At 37.9% G+C, this 22,010-nt stretch overlaps 1 protein-coding gene across 2 annotated transcripts; it reads right to left on the reverse strand.

The window, feature by feature from the left end:
* Positions 1 to 2,586: 2,586 nt before the first annotated feature.
* SPRYD7 (SPRY domain containing 7) lies at positions 2,587 to 20,728 on the reverse strand. Of its 2 annotated transcripts, XR_009691220.1 has the most exons (6): positions 20,427 to 20,728; positions 15,184 to 15,300; positions 12,578 to 12,744; positions 8,392 to 8,494; positions 4,360 to 5,096; positions 2,587 to 2,993 (listed from the first exon to the last, which is right to left on the reverse strand). XR_009691220.1 is itself a non-coding variant. In XM_061133040.1 (5 exons), the coding sequence occupies exons 1-5, from the start codon at positions 20,530 to 20,532 to the stop codon at positions 4,999 to 5,001; spliced, it is 591 nt and encodes a 196-aa protein (XP_060989023.1). In that variant the 5' UTR covers positions 20,533 to 20,728; the 3' UTR covers positions 4,188 to 4,998. The 2 variants fall into 2 exon arrangements, 1 of the variants encoding a protein (XP_060989023.1); XM_061133040.1 differs by lacking the exon at positions 2,587 to 2,993 and having other exon boundaries at positions 4,188 to 5,096.
* Positions 20,729 to 22,010: the final 1,282 nt, after the last annotated feature.

Genomic DNA, 22,010 nt, shown 5'->3' on the forward strand with positions numbered 1-22,010 from the left:
TAACAAACTATCTTTTTTCAATGGCAGTAGTCCCCTGCTCACCATACCTGAATAAGGACAAAACTTACATTTTAAAAAACACCAGTTAAAACAATTCCAGGGAGCAGAACTTCATTTCTTTGCAAGGCAGCAGTTTCAGTAGTGAACTAAATAGGCAAGTTCTTTTCTATCTTAAACGGAAATCTGCTTCCCTGTACCTTCTAATAACTCTGCCTGCAGGACAACAGAAAATAAATCTACCCATTATTTAAAGAGATGAACCATCAGATATCTGAAACACATCTATGATTGTCTTTGCTGAAATACATGTGTGAGAATCACACATGTGAAATCTGTAGATTTTGGGGGGGCTTTATTTCTAGTCTCCTTCAAATGACTAGTATTTCACAAGTCATTTTGGTTTCAATAGCTCAGTGGATTAAATATAGTCTTCCAACATTCCCAACATCCACAATGACCATTCATTCATGGATGCATGGATTGATTAAGCAGCCACTCAGCAAGCAGTCTGGTGGCCTTCAGTGGCTTATCCCTGTCCTTGATTTCAAGTGCAGTGTCTGCTGGAACTGGTCTACTCCACGTGTGGCTTCCCTCTCACTTATTTTCATGGGCCTGGTGGCCCGGTCTATAGTGGTGCCAGGCATGGCATCAACAAAAATTTCTGAATCTTTTAAGATGAATTGTCATGAAACACATTATATCCTGTACTTGAGTTGTGATTTTACTGCAGCCTTTTAGATTTTTTTCAGTGTGAATGTAAAATCCCCCGTTCTCTAGTGCACAGAGCTTCCTCCAGAGTTATTTTTCTTTTCTCTTATTTAAAATTATTTTCCCCCAAATATTATGCTAATTGTAAAAAAATAAAATTATCAGATAAATTTGCAATGAAAGACTTAGTTTCCTGTAATTTTATTCCCATTTTGGTGTATACTATATATTTTTTCCTATGCATAAGCCTTTGGGGTTTTGTTTTGTTTTTTGGCCATGCCACACTTGAGGAATGTATTTTTGTTCCCTGACAGGATTGAACCCCAGGTCCCAGCAGTGAAAGAGTGAGGTCCCACCTACCAGACTGTGGATCATATTATACGTAAAATTGTAATTCATTCATAAATATGATACAAGAAATGATTCATTCATAAGTATGGCTCTATGGGAAAATTTTTACTAATATATCTTGGGTGTTGTAGAGCCATACTTATGAATGAATTACAATTAGCAGAGTTCCTTGAGGGCACAGAATATTGCGTTTAAGATTTATGAACCACAATACATAAATGATTCAATCTTTGAATGACTACATTGTAATGATTCCTATGGACTTACAGATTATGCATTTCAGCCAATACTGGGACAGTTTTTCCTTCAGATTTCTGTAGAAGTCTTGGATGTATGTGATTCATTTATATTGCTAATTGTATCTAACATTGCTGTGTTTATACTGATTATTTCAATAATTTGGTCCTGTTTTAAAAAGAACAAGTTGAAGGACATTCATATCCTACTGAATGAGAATTAATTGATTCTATTATATTTCCACTCATTCATGAGAACAGCCCGTTTCACTCCAAAGTATTTCTCTATCAGATTGCATACATAATGGAAATTAATATAAGTGGTAGTTAATTATATTCCACTTATGAGTACTATGCCTCCCTTAAGGCTCAGCTGGTAAAGAATCTGCCTGCAATGCAAGAGACCTAGGTTCAGTCCCTGGGTTGGGAAGATCCCCTGGAGAAGGGAAAGGCTACCCACTCCAGTATTCTGGCCTGGAGAATTCCATGGACTGTGTAGTCCGCAGGGTTGCAAAGAGTCGGATACAACTGAGCGACTTTCACTTTCACTATGAGTACAGGGAAGTTTCCACAGTTTTGATTACAAATTTTCTTCTCACAGTATCTAGTGTTTTTACATTATCAAAATAAATTATTGATTTAATGTAGCTTATCAAGAATAGTCTAAGATTTCACTCACATTTTCAGCTATGCTTTTGCTGGTCAACACCTAGACTTACATTAAGAAGTAAACATGCAGCTAAAAGAAAAAATAAAGATGTGAGCAACACTATCATACACGTTTCTGTTTTTGTTAATGATTTTTAAAAGCCTTAAATTATATTTTGTATCATTCTCAAATGATAATAGCTTGTAATCCAAGTGGAAAATATATTCAAATAATCTTAATTAGTGAGCTGACAGCAGTTAAAAGCCAGTATCTTTTTCTGGTTTTTAATAATGTAAACTTTTTATGATATTTTCATTGTTTCACATATCTGCCATTGCAAGTCCCTTGCAATGTTTAAATCACTGAAAGAATAACATGGATAATAAGTCACTAATTTTCAATGTGAGTATAAAAAGCTACATCAGTGTGAACAAGTGGATTTCTGTGAAAAACAGAATCAAGACAATGGACAGTCTCTTCAGCCAGGAACAAATGCAGGTTTTTGTGTGTTAAAATACAAGGATGTTTTATGTCCCATCTATGTCTATATTTAGCTATCACTGAATACTTATGCTATAAGTATATACCATACTAATGTTCTATTGTCTTCAAGAAAGGCTTTAATTTTCTTCTAGCTGAATGTAGGTTTTTAAAGCGACTTTATTTTTTGGAACAATTTAGATTCACAGAAAAATTGAGACAGTAGAACAGAGTTCCCATATGTTCCCTCTTCCAATTTCCCCCATTAATAACATCTTACATTTTTATGGTTCATCTATTACAAGTAATAAACATATTGATACATTATTAACTAAAGTCCATGATGTATTTAGATTTCCTTAGTTTTTACCTAATATCCTTTTCTGTTCCTGGTTCGCACATTACATTGACTTATGTTTCCTTAGGCTCCCTGGGGTGTGAGTGTCTCTGATTTTCCTTGTTTTTGATGACCATGACACTTCAGAGTACTGCTCAAGTATTTTGTAGGATGCCCCGTTATGAATCTGATGGTTTTTCTCAAGGTAAGACTGAGGTTATAGGTAATTTTCCTAGGAGAAATTAGATAGCTAGAGATTAAAAGCACATCTAAACTTCATTAAACTGTTGTCATGGACATAACTCATCTATCAATTTTAGTACTGTACCTATTCAGTATGATTAGAGGTAGCAAAGACAGTCTTGAGAAAAGAACATGATCATTAAAAAAAAAAGGTTAGCTCTAAAAAAATAATTTGGAGGTAGGTAATATTATAAAGAACACAAGCAGTAGTTATATTAAATCTCTTTCTGAAAAAGCCATGTTCTTTACTAATTAAAATTACAAGGTCAGAAAGGCAAAAATACATAAAGTTAGTTCAATTCTGTGTATCTACAGAGTTAAATTTGGGATTTATGTAAATATGTTACTCAAATATATCTATGTTTTAAAAACAATTGTTATATTTTTATCAAATAAACAATAAATAAATATTGTACAGGATTCTCTTGTCTATGTGTCAACAATAGTCTTAAATCCTTAGAAAATTTATAGTAAGCAATCATTCTCAAAGAATTCTCTCCTGAGCAGTGGTTTTCAATCTTTAGCGTGGATCAGAATCATCTCAAGGGCTTGTTCCAACAGATTCCTGGGTGCGTCCCCAGCAGTTTCTGATTCCATGGGTTTGGGGTGGGGCCTGAATGTCCATGTCTAACAAGTTGTCAGGTAAGGCTGATGCTGCTGGTCTAAGGGCCACACTATGAAAATCATTGAGTGCAGTCAACAAGGACACTGCATTCATTACATGCGGATGATGATGAGGGTGTTTTGCATGTGTAATCTTAACCAGTTACACAATCTTACCAACAAGGTATGACTATCCCTTTTATAAATGGGGAACCTGCATCCAGAAAAACTGAGGAAATTGCCTGAGGGGATAATGGGATCAGGTGGCAAAACTACAATTCAGATCTCCTTTGATTCTTAAGCCATGTTTTTCTGGTACGACATACTCCTCCCATGTTGACAAATGAGCGAAATGCATGCATCCTTGGCCTGGCCTATCTGGAAAGGAGACTGTCCCAAAGATATGGACAGTGATTTGTTCAGCTTTGTAGGGTAGTATTTAAAGGATAGCAATTCTTCCTGAAAACTAAGCAAAGGCTCAGTCAGGGTCATGGAGAAGATTCACTTATTTCTAACTTCTGAAATAATCAAGGGCAAAGTGAATTTACAGTATAATTAAACAAAACAGGAAGAACATGTATTTAACATAGTACTGAATAGTCCTTAATTACTATTATTTTATTCCTTACAGAAAAATGCACATTTAAATTAAAATCCTTAAAAGAAAAATCTCATTTCCATTTAAACTGAAGGCATCATACTATTCTAAATGTCTGCTGTGTACACTATGTCACCAGTCAACCACTACTTACACAGGTATTGAAGTAACACAGCATGATGGTCTTCAACAAAATGCTCCAATAATTACTATCACATTTATCTTCTTTCACAAAGAAAATTAAAAACAACAGCATACAAACAAAACAAGCAGTTAACATTTTTAAAGTGGTACATTTTACGGTAACTAAATTGCCAAAACTGAAGTTGCCAATAATATAAATTTGTTACTTTGTTATACACTATATAAAAAAAGACACTGAGACACAAAATTATTGGACTGCAGACTTAAAACAGTTAATGAGGTCTAAACATCAGAATGACCAAAAAACCCACCCGACTCTGTCTCTATCAATACAAATATTTTACATTAAGAAAGACTCCCTTTTAAATATCTATATACATATTTCCATTTAATACTGTTAATTAAACCCACAGTTATATTTATTTAAATAAGAGTTAAAATAAACCGCCCCAAATGCTGATTTCATATCACAAAACCTAAGTATTTTAAATCACAACTTCAGGGTGGTATAGTGTATTTACTGGTTCCTTAGACAATACTAACAAGCATATTTTTAAGAATATATTTTCATCTATACGTCAGGTAAAGCTTTATTAAATGGTAAACACTTTCAACAGTTTAGAAATACAAGTTTCAAAACCAAATACATTCAGAAGATCTGCTGTTCAAATAATATCTTTTCAAAACCAGGTGGAGGAGTATGATAAAATTCACTGAACTGGCAATCCAAAATTGCACTGTCATCAACTAGAGACAGAAAAAGAAAAAAAATAAATTAGAAGCAAACACCTTAAATTGAATGAGTACATACTTATAAACTGTTTCCACAATTAATTAATAAAATTAATTCGCAAGAAGAAGAAACACATCTGCTATCCAGGTTACAAAACATGATCCTATTGGGTAAAAACAGCCACAGTGAAGAATAAAATCTGTCAAGAACACTGAACGGAAATACATCAAAATATTATGATTATTTCTAGATGATGTAAATACACGTAATTTGAATTTTTCCTTATTTACCTACCTGTATTTCCTCAATTTTATACATTAAGATAAACTACCTCTTAAAAAATATTTTATTAAAAAAGGATAGATTCACAAAGAGTAGCAAAAACAATACAGAAGGTCCCGGGTAATCTTCGTCCAGCTTCCCCCAGTGGTAACATCTCACACCACTACAGTACAATGTCCAAACCAGGAAACTAACACTGATAGAATACTGTTAATTAGCCTGCAGGCCTTATTCAGCTTCTACATGTTTTTTTTTTTTTTAAACAGTATTTATCCAAGAGAAATGAATGCATATATCCACACAAAGACTTGCACATCAATGTTCATAGCAGCTTTATTTGTAATGGCCCAAAACTGGAGACAACCTATATATCCAATAACAGGTGAAGGTAAAAATCAATTGTGATATATCCACACAATGAACTATACTACTTGGTAACAAAAATGAATGAATTCCTGATACATGTTACAACATGGATCAGTCTTAACTACACTGAGTAAAAGAAGCCAGATTAAAAAAATACAAATTGTATGCTTCTATTTATACAATACTCTAAAAACCTAAGATAATCTGTAGTGACAGAAAGCAGACAGTGGCTACAAGGTGGGGTGGGGTGGAGAGAGGTGAGCAGAATGCATGGCAAGGCGGCAGGAGGAAACTTAGGGGTGACAAATATGTTCATTATCTTGACTATAGTGATGATGTGGGTTTCACTTTATAGCTACTTGTTAAGTTGCATATATATGTTTAATGCACTTTACTAAATAGTTTATATTTCATTATCAATGCAGGAAAAAAGTTAAGCACTGGATGAGACATTCATGAAATCACTAGTGATTTTTTAACAGAGGTGGTTTCAGTGAAGCAGTGGTAAAGGCAGCCACAGTAGTTGAAGATACAATATAAACAGAGACAGAAGCTATTTTATAGGAAACGCAGCCATATAGAGAAGGGTAAACCCAGGCCTGGTGAGGGGTACAAGTTTAAGGGAGGGTATTTTGGAATAAGAATGATTTAGAATGTTTACAGGCATTGAAGAATGAGGTTGATGACATGACATACAGATGAAATAACTGACAATAAAGTCCCAGAATTGGGAAGTTTGAAATCTAGACTGAGTTTTTGGAACATGAAGGACACCACTTCCTCTAAGATGGGATGGGAAGGAGACAAGATTAGAAGAGAAAACCGTTAGGAGGTGGGGGAGGGAAGCTGGAGTTCACCATGGTGGACTGTTTCTCTATCAAGAGGAAGATGGATCTACAGAGAATGAACAGGGAATTCAAGATTGATGAGTCTGGAAAGTGTAGAGATGAAAAAAACACAGAGAACTTAGATGAAGCTGGAAGTCCTAACTTTGAACAACACTCTTCTTCACTGTTCCTCAGTTTTGTCTCTCCACAGGTTGAATATAAGAACTGACAGTATGAACAACTGGAAAGAATTAGGATTGGGGATAGGATAGAAGGCAAAGGGTAAGGGAATTTGAATTCTATTTTTATCTTTGATAGTATCTGGCTATTCAAATATCTGATTTAATTGGACTGATTTATCAATATCAATTTATAAAATATATTACTACATAAACTTCACTGCATTAAAAATACTGCCAAGTCAAAGAACAATTAGAATAAAAATCTCGTTTGCTATCTTCATTTGTGTAACTCAGTCTAAAATTTTACTGATATTTATTTCATTTCTCAAACTATTTCAAATATTAAGCTATATTTCCATTTATTTAAGTAAACAAAGACATTACTTTTAGGGTTACCAAACACTACAAGCAAACTAACTTGTATCAAGTTTAAAAATACACCTTTCATGCAAAGATATTCAAAGACAAAGAAGGTAGAAGCACTGAAAAGTAGTATTTAGGGAAAAAGAAAATAAATGAAAACTTTAAGGCACAGGCTTTGGTTGTTATATCAAATTATTAAATATTTTATATTGGCTACTGTATACTTTTCTGCCATCCTGAACAAAGTCTGTTACTTTTCTGGTAAGTTACTATAAAAAAGTTAACAATTAGTTTTTGCTATGGTTCAAATCCTTAATTATTTAAAGTAATTAAATGAGAAAATGTTTTGTGATCCACTAATACCACAGGTAGAAAAATCATACACTTGTTGATTTAAAGTTGATAACATAAAAAATGAAGAGAGTGATAAAGGCACTGTACTTATGTATGTTTCCTATAAAGAGAGACACCTTATTTTTTAGGGATACATATGAAATATTTTAGAATAAAATGGTATAATGTCTGGCATTTGCCTCAAAACAATATAAGAAGGGGAGGTGAAGAACAGAGGGCTGTAGTGAGGAGATGAAACTTGTCTGGCTATTAGCTGACGATTGTTTGAAGTTAAGTAATGGGTACATGAGGGTTCATTATTCTATTCTGGTTACTTCTACACATTTGGAATTTTCTGTAATAAAATAAAAGTAACTGAGGGGTACAGAGTCATCTCTAAGTAACCCAGCTCTTGGAGGTATACTTGTACAGAAACTATCCTTACACATACATGGCTATCAAAAGCGAAACAATCAATATGAAACCATTCTAAGTCATAATTTTTCTCAGAAGAGTTTTAACATTTAGGTGATTTTGTAAAGGTAACCAATGCTCACTCTACATGGAATTCCCATCCCTACTTTCAAAATATTCTTTACAATTACATTTTCTGTTCATGTAACCCTTTCTAACAACTGACAGGAACACCTTTTTGTAAATTCTGTAAAGTTTTTAAAACTTTCTGGAATATAAGACTATATGATCTAAAAGGGAATATGACTATTGCATATTTAAGAATAATCATTGTATTTAGCAAGTTTATTTTTTAAATACAAAGGAAATAAAAACTTTCTTTAGTCCTGCAAAGAGGGATTGTGATAACCTACTGAGTATACTCCATATACAAAGGTTCTTATGAATTTGTCTAGCCTTCTGAATGATAGTTACAAAGTTAATGAAAATGTCAAGCAAAAGTTAACATACATTTAATAATGTTTAAAAATATTTTTGCTTACCATAAACAACTGGATACACTGTCCCTCGTATACCTGATGCTGGACAATGCATGTTTTTTCCATTCAAATACACATTTAATTCTACATGGTCATATGTAATACCCTAGGAAGCAAAGTAAATATTAAAAAGAGGGAAAATATATATGTTCCATAAAAACCTGAACAGTCAGAAAGCACTAACTGGGGAGCATGGAAACAAAAAACTAAGCAAAAGATCATAACAGATTTTTTCTATTTGAATTGAGCTTAAAAAAAAGTAGTGGTGATTATGTGGGGGAAGGGGAAAGGTAAAATCCCATGAGTCCACATTTGAGGGGTAAAACTAAATCCTAGTATTCTATTCAAATAATCTGGGTTTTATGTTTTTAATATTAAGATGATATAAGTACTATATACTGTAAACAGAGAGACCTTTTGTACTCACATAGAAAACACTGCTTTATGTAGAATTTGATAACAAAGGGGGAAAACAGTGAAATTTTCACCATTAGGGATTCTTACTTATCATTGTTTTCAGTTGTGGTGAACTGTCTTTATACAATTTATTTTCAAAAAGAAATTAATATATTTCTCTATCTCTTTACCTTGGTTTCATATATGTGAACGTATTACTAAGGTAAGGTGGGTATTTACAACTGCATATAACTGGTAATTAGTATCAAGGGGAAAACAGAAAAACAACAGCTCAAAAGACTTTAAGAAGACAGCAAAATAAAAATATATTACTTTGTATATTATTAGTGGCACAAAATTATAATTATTATTATTGACATTCTGGAAAACAATCTGTATTATGTACCAAACACTAGACACTTCATATTTACTCATTTAATCCTAGGTATTTTTATTATCTCCATTTTACAGATGAGGCAGCTAAAGCAGGGAGGTTAAATAACTTATTTAAGGATGCAAAGTTAGGAAGTGGCAGAGCTGGAGTTTAAACTGATACAGTATGGCTTTGGAAAACATATTCTTAATTGCTACACAATTCAAAGCTTGTAAGGACTTTTACACTTTTCAAACTCTCTTTAAAACTGTGTACGGTATTTACTAGCTGAAGACGGAAAGCTTTCCTTTGAAGAATGACAGCAGAGACCTCTCAATAGAGAAATCATCATAGATCAAGAAGCAACCACTTGAAGGATTTCTGACTGTGGATAAATTATATAAACCTAAAAGCTTTTATAGGTAGAAAAAGACCTTACAGATGATCTAGTCTTAAATCCTTCACGTTCCAGTTAAGACAGCAAAGGCCCAGATAAGTCAACATGTTAAGTGCTATAAAAGATTCTCCTCAAATCTTAGCAAAGCCACGGTTAGACTAAACACTGAGAAAGATAAACAAAACTGCTTTTGCTTTATTTCAGTTTATGTATTTAAATATAATATAAATATAATAATAAAGTGATTGCCAGGATTCGCTTTTTAGTGAAGAAATCTGTTTTCATTTAAAAAACACGATTACATAAAAAGCAGCATGTAACCCTCTTTACAGGATTACTGGAGACCCAGCAGTTCAGGCTAACAGGTTATGATCTGGGCGCCCTCCCCACCTGGTGGCAGCATAACCTACTGCAAGTTCTCAACCCCACCCTCCAGTGAGGGAGTGGGTGAGTGAGGGGGTGAGACTCTCTGCAATCCCATGGACTATACAGTCCATGGAATTCTCCAGGCCAGAATACTGGAGTGGGTAGCCTTTCCCTTCTCCAGGGGACAATACCAAATACCCAGTATCAAAGATCCCCTGGAGAAGGAGACTGCAATGTGCTCCAGTATTCTTGCCTGGAAAATCCCATGGACCGAGGAGCCTGGCAGGCTACAGTCCATGGGGTCGCAAAGAGTCAGACACAATTTAGCGACTAGACAACAAAAATACCAAAGAAAGAAGTGAGGAAGGATGTGAGAAACCACACCGCAGGATCTTAGTTCTGTGACCAGGGCTGAACCAGCGCCCTCTGCAGTGGAAGCATGGAGTTCTAACCACTGGACTGCCAGGGAATTCCCTTAATCTGTCCTTTTATCTGTTCTAGATACTAGGTTTGATTCTCTCATAATGATACCAAAAACCTGGTATGTGCTAAGGATTTATCAATAATTATTTGCAGGTTTGGTGAACAGACTCTGAAATTAGACTGTAATCCTGGGGTCACTCTGAATAAGAAATTACTTAACTTCTGGTCTGTAAAATGGTAATAATAGTATGACCTATTTCACCTTCTCTGAAATTAAACCGAAAACTGCAATTTTAAAATGTAATCTGTACTTTTCAAAACTATATACAAAAGGAACAAATAAGCATAAGCTGCCTCAGGTGTGCCTGCTTGGTGCTGCAGTAGGCCCTGCTGATTCTGTATGGTTATTACATAAACATAATCATTTGGTTGGATGTTGAAAGCTTATTTTTCTTGATTTTTTTCCTCAGAGAATGGTATGTGACTGAAATTCTACACATGTAAGAATGTTTTTACTGTCTTATAATTCATTTCAGTTTTCCTATGCTATTGTCAGCAATTTGGTGAAATTTGTTTGCAAGTGTTTGAACTAGGAAGATACAGCTATTAGTGTGGGATAACGCTTTACTTTTCAGGATTCTGCTCATATTTCATCTTTTTTGAGCTCTCCTTTTATCAGAATGGGCATAAAAACTCAAAGTCTAATTTAGTAATGCTGACAGACTAAAAATGACATTCTTAAATCTGTCAATATGAAGTACCAATCATGTTAAGGAATGAGATAGGAGGGAAAGAATGACACACAGTACAAGTTCAGTACACCAACAAAGAAAAACTTCTGTTACTGATTATCCTTTCTTCTTCTTTTTTTGGTCTCACCGTGAGGTACATGGGATCTTAGTTCCCTGACCAAGGATGGAACCCGTGCCCTCTGCAGTGGAAGCACGGAGTCCTAACCACCGGGGAGTTTCCCTGATTATCCTTTATGTTTGAATTTCATTTTTTAGTATAAGCAGGCTGACAGCATCAACTTGACTTCAAGATTTTCTTTCATGAAATAACCCCTTGGATAGGGTGTTCCACATTATGGGCATCTGGCAATGATCTATAAACAGAACCAACTATTTAAAAGGAAGAACGAGGAAAAGCAGATTTTAAAAATGGTTTATGCCTTTGGTTTTCTTGTTTTCTTTAGTTAATTTGGGGGAAAAAAACACTTTCAATAATTTACCTATTTAAAAACTGTTCTTCACAATTTTTTTTTAAACTGAAGAGAAGAAAGATCAGACCATAGTCAAAAGCTTTCATTTCCTCATCATTTTTCACCTTCTCCCAAATAGTGTATACTTCTTTAATTCAGTAACCTGGATTTACCTCATCTGTTATCTAATTATTAGAAACTCTCATTCTTTAGATTCCTTTCAACTTGGTACAAGAGCCAGGAACCCAAGACTGTGTATAATGACACTCTTGCTAAAGGAGACCCAAGAACTCTGTTCTCAACAGCTAATGGCCTGAATTCAATGTATAAGGTTCTTGGAAAACACTGTGAGAAGTATCTGAAAAAGACAGAAAGGGATCTCTGGATTACATTTTCAATAGGATGGCTTTGGCAAAGACTTGAATATATCTAATTGGAAATAAAAACTGAGAAGCCTTCATAATATGTAACTCCTTCTATCCCCTGCTTTCCCCAAAAAAACTTTTCCACAGTCAAGCCTTAGGATTTTGAGTCAGTTCTTGAAAGAGTTCTGAAAGTGAAGGAAGTTTAACCAGGCTAAGTTTAAGGAGGACCAACACTGCTGATAAAAATGCTGTAATTCTTTAATAGAAGTTCATAACAAATTAAGTAATAAATGGGAGATCGCCAGCTGCAAAAATACCTAATCTTTTCTAACGTAAGGGTCAGTGTTCTTTTAAAATTGTGGGCCAAGGTTTCTTTTATGTGAGAGTGGCAGGAGATGTTGACTAGTAACCAACCAGTCACAAACTCTCCTAAATGGAAATAAGGGCTCATGGTGATTTTCCTGGCCAGTGCAGCTCTAGAAAGAAGGCATTTAGGTAAGACAGAAGCATCTACATCAAGGGCTCTCGTTGGAAAATGAACGACCTCATTAGATCCAATCCCGGTGCCCTGGAATTTGGACCACAAGCTCCCAGGCAAAACTAGAAATACTAAAAGCAGTTCAAGCTGAATAATTGACAGTGGAAAACAAGTCCACAAGGACACTCACCACCACGTCTCCCTCCTGTGGAAGGCTGTTTGCCGGCAGCCTGTTTTTCTCCTCGTTGTTGTGGTATAGGGCTCCATCATTTCTCATCACCAGACTGTGTACATCTCGGCCAAGGGGGATCTGATTCAAGTTAACTTTCTGAGTTGCAACGCCAATACCCCAGATTCCTAAAAAATATAATAATTTAAATGTTCCCCAAATCTGAAGAATACAAATATGAAAGGAGTTGTTTTAAAAGAGAGTGTAAATTGTTCATAAAGAAAGTGGCATATTATCATTAAATTATTTTTTGTTAATCTTAAAAAAAAATTTTTTTAAGTAGTTTGCAAATGATGTACTACATCTCTGCAGATGTAGTACAGCCTGGGAGATAAGAGTGGCCCTGGGTTTGTACTGCCTGGTTTAAATCCTGCTTGTGCTGTCATCTTGGGCAAGTTACATAACCTCTGTTCCTCACCTGTGAACTGTGGAGTCTAGCAGTATTCGCCTCTTAAAGTTAGCAGAAGATACAGCAAGATCATCCAAGTAAAACAATTGGAACACTGTATTTTTTTTTTAATGGATAAGTAAAGCACAGAGGAAGTATTTTTTAAAAGATGCTAACTGTTGTCATTACTATTATTATTATTCCCCGAAAAGATTACTAAAAAGCCACACATTGAATTTAAATAGCCTGGGGTTCTATTTCAAGCACCACCTCTGAGAAGTAGGAAATTACTTCTTTAGTTTTTGCATCTGTAATATGTGACCAATAACATATGACCTGATCAATACTATGGAGAGGAGAAAATTAATGATAAAATGTAAAATCATTTTCTTATCTAATACCTTAAGTGCATGAGTTTAAAACCTTTTGGTGTAAGCTGACTTTTAAAGAGACCAGCTCTCTTCTTTATCAGTCTAACAGAATACGTAGAGCTCCTGATTATATCTCAAACTGTTTCCTTCTCAGTTTTTATCAAAATCAGGGGAAATTCTAAAAAATGCTTGAAGACCATGTTGTCAATCAATATTTTCTGGATTGAGTCAGGCCATCAGAAAGCTGCATGTCTGGACTTCACTGTCTTGGCTTCCTAAATAATTTGATTATATAATTTATCCTCCAAGGTGAGACAAGAGTGACAGTAGGGGATGATACTAATTTCATGTGACAACAGTTCTAGACAGGGTTACAGAGTCCCCTTCTCCTAAAGAACTGTGCACTGTGATACCCTTTGGCACACTGCCTGATGCTTTCATTGAAGGATCATTGCTACAAACTCCAAAAATACACTTATTCTAGAAATATCTTTGAGGATAGCATCCTTTACAGAAAATCCACCAAAAAATCTGTATTACATTTAAGACTCAAGGAAATATTCATTTCTCTTGAGAAAAGGTATGTTATGCTTGAGAAAATTATAGTAACCAGAGACATTTTGCAGCCAGTGAGTTAACTTACAAAAGAATGGAATAGAGGACAGATTTATATTTATTTTACACACTTAAGAAAAATCAGTATTTAAAACAACTTAAAAAACAAGTCCCAGAGGGATATTTTATGTCTTTCATGTAAGAGCAGAATTAATTTACTCCTCTCTCGTTTCCCTGTTCTGCACCTATATTACTCACGCCATAATTTACTACAAGTTTCTTTCTAAGAAAGTCTTAAAAAAATCTCCCCTTGTTGAAAACTGCCACAAGTTAACTAATAGTAACTATTATAATACTCATGTAGAACTGCCATACAAGTCAAGAAACTTCATAATTTAAAAAATTTTTTTAAAATTTTAATTGAAGCATAGTTCATTTACAGTATTGTGTTCGTTTCAGGTGTACATATTCAAAAAATTTTAGAGACTTTAGCCTTTACCAAAATTCTAAATCTGCCAATCGCTTCAGAAGACACTGTATCAGGGAATCTTCACAAGAGTTAAGAGAAAAGCTCAGGATCATAAGATTAATTTTATCCTAAGATAAAAAAGCAAGAGACTACACCTTACACACGTGACCAAATGAAATGGTTCATCTGCTGCTGCTAAGTCACTTCAGTCGTGTCCGACTCTGTGCGACCCCATATACGGCAGCCCACCAGGCTCCACCATCCCTGGGATTCTCCAGGCAAGAACACTGGAGTGGGTTGCCATTGACTCCTCCAATGCATGAAAGTGAAAGTGAAGTCGCTCAGTCATGTCTGACTCTTCGAGATTCCATGGACTGCAGCCTACCAGGCTCCTCCGTCCATGGGATTTTCCAGGCAAGAGTACTGGAGTGGGTTGCCATTTCCTTCCCCGGGTTCATCTGGCTCCTGCTAATCATTAACCACTTAGTAACAAGGCTTGTGTGTTTAACGGAACCAGTACATCCTGTTGTTAAAACACTTTCATACATACAGCTCCTGTGAAGCGGGAAGGGTGGCTCCTGTAATCCATTTTATAGATGAGAAAACTGAACTTAATATAACTAAATTAACGAATGAAACCAGGATCTCACAAGAAGATGTGAGTGAAAAAGGTCTTTAAGTAAGAGTTCAGTGTTTTTTTTTAATTACCTCATTAATCTTTTCCATATATTGAAGATTCCTCCTCACATTCAGGGTATTAACAGTCAAGTACCATTATACCAACCTGTGGACTGGATTTTGAATTCGAAGTAGCTTTTGTTTTGATGTAAAGGTGCACTGGCTAAACAACCTCCTGTTCCACATATTCGTCTTCCATTTTTTACAATGACGACGTCAGTTCCTAAACAAAAAATACAGACACTGTGTAAAGTTTTGTGTTCTCTTACCCAACAATCAAGGTTAATTTTTTAAAAGTATTTATTGATTTATTGTTTACTTATTTGGCTATGTTGAGTCTTGACTTGGTTGTGGCACAACGGATCTTCACTGCGTCACATGGGATCTTTCACTGCAGCCCACAGACTTAGTTGCTCCAAGGCATGTGGGATCTTAGCTCCCTGACCAGGGACGGAACCTGTGTCCCCTGCATTGCCGGGTGGGCTGCGAACCCCTGGACTACTAAGGAAGTCCCTCAAGGTTAATTTCTATTTCACTTTAAACTCTTAGTCTCCAAAAAATAGGGAGACTATATATACTTCGAAATATGAAATAATGATAAATTATTTAAAATATTTAATTCACTTTTTTCTGGGAGAACATTTATATTTAATTTGTGGCTAGAAATTTTGTTTAATTAGATAGTTTCAAATAAACAGTAATTTTGAATTATACTGAATTTTTTTTATATACATACTGAATATTTTAAACACTTTTAAGGTAGAAGTAGACTTTCTTTTTGTTTTTGGCTGTGCTGTGTGGCTTGTGGGATCTTGGTTCCCTGAACCCTGGGTCCACCTCAGTGAAAGCCCACAATCCTAACCACTAGGCCACCAGGGAATTCCCTGAAGTAGACTTTCTTCCATTTTAGCCAGTGAATCAATTTGATGACTTCATAAATCTCGATTTAATAAAAACATAAACACTTAAAAGAAGCTGGGAAATTAGTACAATTTTCAGTTCAATCCAAACAAAACAACCTGGTAAAAGCTGAATGAATGTATGTACAAGGTCTTAGGCAAGTGCATTGGTCAAGTAAGAACTGGAGAGTAATGAACCGTGGAAAGGGACATACATCTATGTTCTTGAAGTAGCGGACATGGAAAAATGCCAATTTTAGGATCTTAAAGATATCTGTAAGATAGCTGCTGTTAATCACATTGGAAAGATGTAAACAAGGTTTCAACATCATTAAATTCATTTTATTCTCATGGAAAATCTTGGTTTAGTTCAAATAACATTTGATATATGAGAGTGAGAAAAACAATCTCTTGATCATGTGACTCCAGTACCAATTCTTTCCCAAACACTGATTTAGGAAAGCATTATCAGAGAACATCAAGAAATTTAACAAAATGCTTATCTGTAAGAAATATCCCATAACTATCCCGTGACAGACTCCCAAGATCTGTAATCAGTGTAACTTCTCTGCTAATAAGTTTACAAACCAAGCAGACCTGGCTATGAGAACTGTACGGAACTCCTCTTTCCAGAGGGGGTAAAATAAAACTAGAAAATAGTAACAAATGTACTAACAGAAAGGCAGGTCTCTCAACTCACTGTTGAATTCATACTTAAACAAAAAATTATTTGGGACAAATACATATGAGAAATACCAAATTCTCAAGACTTTACCACAATTCTAAATGGGCTGATTAAAGACACTCTTATAGAAGGTAAAACTAAGATCCTTCGTATTGCACTATGTGTGTGCTCAGTTCCAGGGACTGCAGCCCACCAAGCTCCTCTGTCCATGTAATTTTCCAGACAAGAATACTGGAATGCGTGGCTATTTCCTCCTCCAGGGGATCTTCCCAACCCAGGGATTGAACCTGCTTGTCCTGTGTTTCCTGCATTGTAAATTGGATTCTTTACACACTGAGCCATCGGGGAAGCCTACAGGATCCTATTATATGATTATTAAAAATTCATTAGCATTCTTTTTTTTTTAATTACAAAATGCTAAACTGCAAATTCTGGGAACGTGTCTTAATACATAATTTACATCTAGCTGCCTCACAGATCTCCAGCAGTTGCTGGAGAGCAACCAGGGCCCAGCTCCTCCTTAATGGCAAAGACCATGGAGAGCTTGGCATCCAGCAGAAGCTTGACAAATAACTGATATGGAAATGAATGAATATGCTCTGCTAAGTACTTTGTCGTGGACATGGAGCATCTGTTTTCTCTTTCCCAACAAACTTCTCTCTGGAGATCAAAACAGTTCCAAGGAAGCTGACTCAATCTCTGGCTCCAGGGGTACAGCTTTGACCTGGGTTAAGTCAATCAGTGCATTCCACATTTCTTGGCCACAGTGACCAAGTGAAAAACGGTTATGTGACCTAAGCCACTACCATCAGAGAGAGTCTCAGCACTTTTGCAGCGAGAATGAAGGGATCAAGATTCTCTCGCTCTTGCTGGATTCCAACGAGGAAGCCTCTAGTACAGGGAGAGGCTGCAAGTCGTCACGGACGCCAGCCTCCAGGAGTAAGCAACAGCTGATGGGGGACACAGACAAAAGGAGCCCAGTCCCTGGCAGCACTGTCTTTTCTGAAGCTAGTGCTGCGTTTTACTTTTTAAATTTACACAAACCAATGAATTTCCTTCATTCTTCAACAATTTTTGAGTTGTAGGTTTTACTGCTTGTAACTGAAAGCACCCTAAGTGAAAAAACATTTCAAGAATTATGAAAATAAATGGTATTTTCTTAAGCCCAGCCATACTCTATGGTTCTTACATGTAACTCTGAGTTGGAGCCAAAGAACCAAATCTGAATATGCATCTTATGATCTTACTTCAAAATCATTTCTTATCTCCAAGGCATTCTGTTAGGTGCTGAGATGTTTTATACAGAAAGATGGATATATTCAGAGAACATTCTAGAGTGTTTATGAATCATTAAGGAATTATTTCAAGCCTATTCTATTTCTCTTTAAAGTATAAGGACATTTGGATGTGTGTGATTTCTACAGTTTTATTATCAAGATTGTTTAGAAAGTCAAGGCAAATTTGAGTACAGTCAGAAAATATATAAACATAGCCAAAGAGTATTTTTTAAAAAGCATTAGACAGTTCTAAATGAATAACATCCCTTTCAAGGAAGCTACCTTGGAAGACATTCATTTCTAAAAAGTATTAGTCACTCAGTCGTGTCCAACTCTTTGTAACCCCACTGACTGTAGCCCACAAGGCTCCTCTGTCCATAGGATTCTCCGGGCAAGAATATTGGAGTGGGCTGCCATTTCCTTCTCCAGGGGATCTTCCTGACCCAGGCATCGAACACGGGTCTCCCACACTGCAGGTAGATTCTTTACCACCCGAGCCACCATGGAAGTTCTATATTTCTAAAAAACCAAATCACAATTAAATATGTTGTGGTAAAAAAGAAGATATTTATAAAAACTACACAACAGAAAATCCCAAGAGGAACTCCAAATCACCTTAGGTGATGTAACATTACCAATATAAGCGACAACTTTGAAAGAGGCAACACTCATTTGCATATAAAACGTATAGATTAAAAAAAAAAAAAAAGGCAATCATATTAACCTTTAACATATCCAAATACATGCATACTCACTCGGTGGGCTTCTCCTATTTCAACTTAAGATCAATTCATGCTTGAAACCTATTCCTAACTTGATAAGCCTCTCCTCTTATATTATTTGTTTTCTAAAATCAGACTTTTCCTGTGATTGAAGAATTTGAAGTTTTTGGAAGACAGGTTAAGAAAAAGTTTCCACGAAGCAAGAAAATCAGGGGATGATATTACTCTACTGAAAGATGCGGGGCAGCTTTGGAAAAAGGAGAACATAGTGGAACAAGTACCAGTAACCAGCTCTTCATGGAGAAGAGACCAGAGAAAACAAATAATTTAAAGAGTAGATTGTAGTAATTCAGGAGTTTGGCAGTAGAGATAGAAAGAACTAAAGCTGATCATAACCTCCAGAAACTATGTGTGGTTTTCCTTTACTATGTTCCTAGCATATAAAACAATGCCTGCCATCTGACAGTCACTCAATAAATATCAGCTGAGTGAATGAATACATGAAATGGAAACATTTCCTGAGGGAAATCACAGAATTTGAACATCTGTCTATAAGTGATGACGAATAAGAAATAATTCAAGGAGATATACGTACACTTACATACATATTTATGTATTGGGGTTCTATATTACACTTGGGAGATCTAAGAATGAAAAGTAAAAACCCACATACAAAGTGGTAAACAATTATCACATTTGTTATTTAGTACATGCTATAGAAATGTGAAAAAAAGAAAAATACAATGAGCAGAGTGTTTTCAGAGTATAAAGAATCTGGGCATGAGAGGGTTTTGCTACAAATATTTAAGAATTCCCTTTGTTATTTCAATGCACTGTCGTTTAGTCAAAAAGAGATATGGGAAAAACTAAAAGTGCAGATGTATATTTAGAAGAGAATAATTTGGCAAAAAGACAGTACTCTGAAATAATTACAGTGGGAAATGTCGTCTCCTACAACCACACTCCAGAAGCATGCAACTACACGGGACAAGTCTAAGAAGGGAATAATAAGGTGGCGAGAGGCTATAGAGGGGAGGAGGAGAATGTTAGAGAAGCTACAGGCTTATTTGAATAGAAAGGAAAAACGGTAGATGGGAAGAAGCAACGCGCTATTTCTGCAATAGCCTGACCTGCTAGGAAGAAGCCAGCCAGGTGAAATTACACCACCTCTAAGCATGACTCAGGAGGAGCCGCACAAGGGAGGTTTCTGTTGAAATGACATGTCCTGAGCTAAGCTGTGACTTTAGGCTTTTGCAACTTGTCTTGTCTTCAGTTTAGGAGATGAGAGGAAACAACCGATAATTGACGGGCTAATAGAAAGCTGTCAGGGCAGAGGAAGGAGCGAGGACAGCTAAGTGTTCTCAACATGTGCGTATGTCACTGAGGCTCGACGGCGGGATAGGAGCACCAAATCGCCCCCGCGCCCCTCGCCGGGGACGTCCGACGAGTCTCGGGAGGCGGCGGCCCCGAGGAGATTCCTGTGGGAACGCGAAGGTCCACACGTCTGTATCTCCCCGAGACAGGAGCGGACCGGGCTGCCTGAACACAGAACCAGGCCAAGGTGCGGTCGGCCGGAGTCCGGAGGAGATCCGCGACGCCGACCCGGGTCTTCCGCAGCGTCGCAGGGCGAGGGGCAGGGGACGACGCCCGGAGCCCGGCGGGGCCCGGCCGCGTGCGGGGCTCCTCGAGACGCCCCCGGCTGCCCCCCGACCCGCCGCGCCCGACCCGGGGTGGGCCGTTGGGTCTGGGGAAGGGGGGGCCCTTACCCATGTGCTGCGTGTCCAGCTGCACGGCCGGCATCTCCTTCAGAGGGATGTGGCCCGTCCCGCCATCTCTGCAGCACCGCAGGCAGCAGAACACCGAGGCGGCCATATCTCGGGGACCTCCAGCGCCGCCGCCCCCGCCACCTGCAGCTCCTGGGCTGAGGCGACACCGCCCCCGACCCCTCCGCTCCGCCTCCCGCCCGCGCCGGAGCGCCGGAGTAGGTGCGGCGAGGGTGTGGGGGTGTCTGTGCGCAGCGCGGAGGCGGGTACCGCGACGCCCCACGCCGGGAGGGCGCAGCGCAGGATGAGGAGAAGCCTGCCTGGGCGGAAGATACGGAAGACTGCGGGGCGGGGCGAGCTGGGGGCGGGGCTACGGCGGTGAGGGCGGGGCCAGAGGCGTGGCGTGCGGCCGGGGGCGGCGCGCGCCTGCGCGTGGGAGGATTTTTCGTTTGCAAAGCCCTGCTTGTGTGTCCTGATAACTGAGGGATGCGCGAGCTTGGCCGGTTTCACTGTACGCTCAGGGGTCCTGGGGTGCTGTATCTTTAAAATTGTGCCCCCCCACCACTTCAACATTATCTTTAGAGATGAGCTGACAGAGGCAAATATGGCTGGGGAACGGGAGCCGATTTAGAAGAGCCCCAAGCTTGTCCCCGCGCGCCCAGGACGGAGAAAACTATGCCTCCATCCGAGAGCCTCTGACGCGCCCCCCACCCCCACCCTCCTTACCGTGACTGGTTTCTGAAGAGTGTTCTCAAATCCTAGACAGACGCACAGGGCCCAGGATTAATGGCTGTTAAAGATTGCATTGTGAATATACATCCTGCGCTCTGAGTCTTCGATCCTGCTGCATTTTAGGTACAGAGATGAGCTTTTCGTGGTGACCTTCCGGTGCCGCGCGGTCGCAGGCGCGCTGGAGGCCACACTGGGAGGGACCCCTTGGGCAGGGTGGGAGGGCGATCCTTGACCTGCCTCTTCCAAGCTCATCCTCCTCGTGGGCATGGAGTTCTGATGAGTGTGATGGGAACCTGGAGGTAGCGGGAAGAATGCGGGGCCTCCGAGCGAAGTACTCCGTTTCTACCGCTTGTTCTTTCCTGTTTCCACACAGCAATCTCCCTTGGTGATTACCTGTCATCTTCGTGCTTACGTACATCACCCGCTCCGATCTATTTTCCATCTTCAGATCCCACTTGGTGTCTGGAGGTGGTGTGGGACGACTATCTAGAATTAACCTGAAATTAATCTGGCTCAAACCTCTGTTCCCAAATAAGGTTTCCTTCCTGGAGGCTTCCCTAGGCTTCGAGTCCTGGAAACCCCGACGCAGAATGCCCTTTTACAATGTAATGGGTTCCTCTACACAACATTTTGGTGACCTGAGTACAAATATACTTTATGGAGAAAATTTTCAGGGGCCTGTGTTTCTGATGTTTATACAAATAGTGTTTTCATTATAATACTTATGAAGGGCATTGCAACCCACTCCAGTATTCTTGCCTGGAGAATCCCATGGACAGAGGAGCCTGAAGGGCCAGAGTCCACACAGTCGCAAAGAGTCAGACAGGACTGAAGTAACTGAGCACTTTGTACTTT

Source organism: Dama dama, chromosome 30, assembly GCF_033118175.1.
Source record: "Dama dama isolate Ldn47 chromosome 30, ASM3311817v1, whole genome shotgun sequence".
In the NCBI taxonomy this organism is placed as follows: Eukaryota; Metazoa; Chordata; class Mammalia; order Artiodactyla; family Cervidae; genus Dama; species Dama dama.

What these genes read in the sequence shown, in the direction of transcription:
- SPRYD7 (XM_061133040.1), bottom strand. Translation starts at nt 20,532, where the DNA reads ATGGCCGCCTCGGTGTTCTGCTGCCTGCGGTGCTGCAGAGATGGCGGG. An exon ending in CACAGGAGGGAGACGTGGTG is followed by an intron (nt 8,495 to 12,577) that starts GTGAGTGTCCTT and finishes TTTGCTTCCTAG; the next exon opens with GGTATTACATATGACCATGT. An exon ending in AGTGTATCCAGTTGTTTATG is followed by an intron (nt 5,097 to 8,391) that starts GTAAGCAAAAAT and finishes TTCTGTCTCTAG; the next exon opens with TTGATGACAGTGCAATTTTG.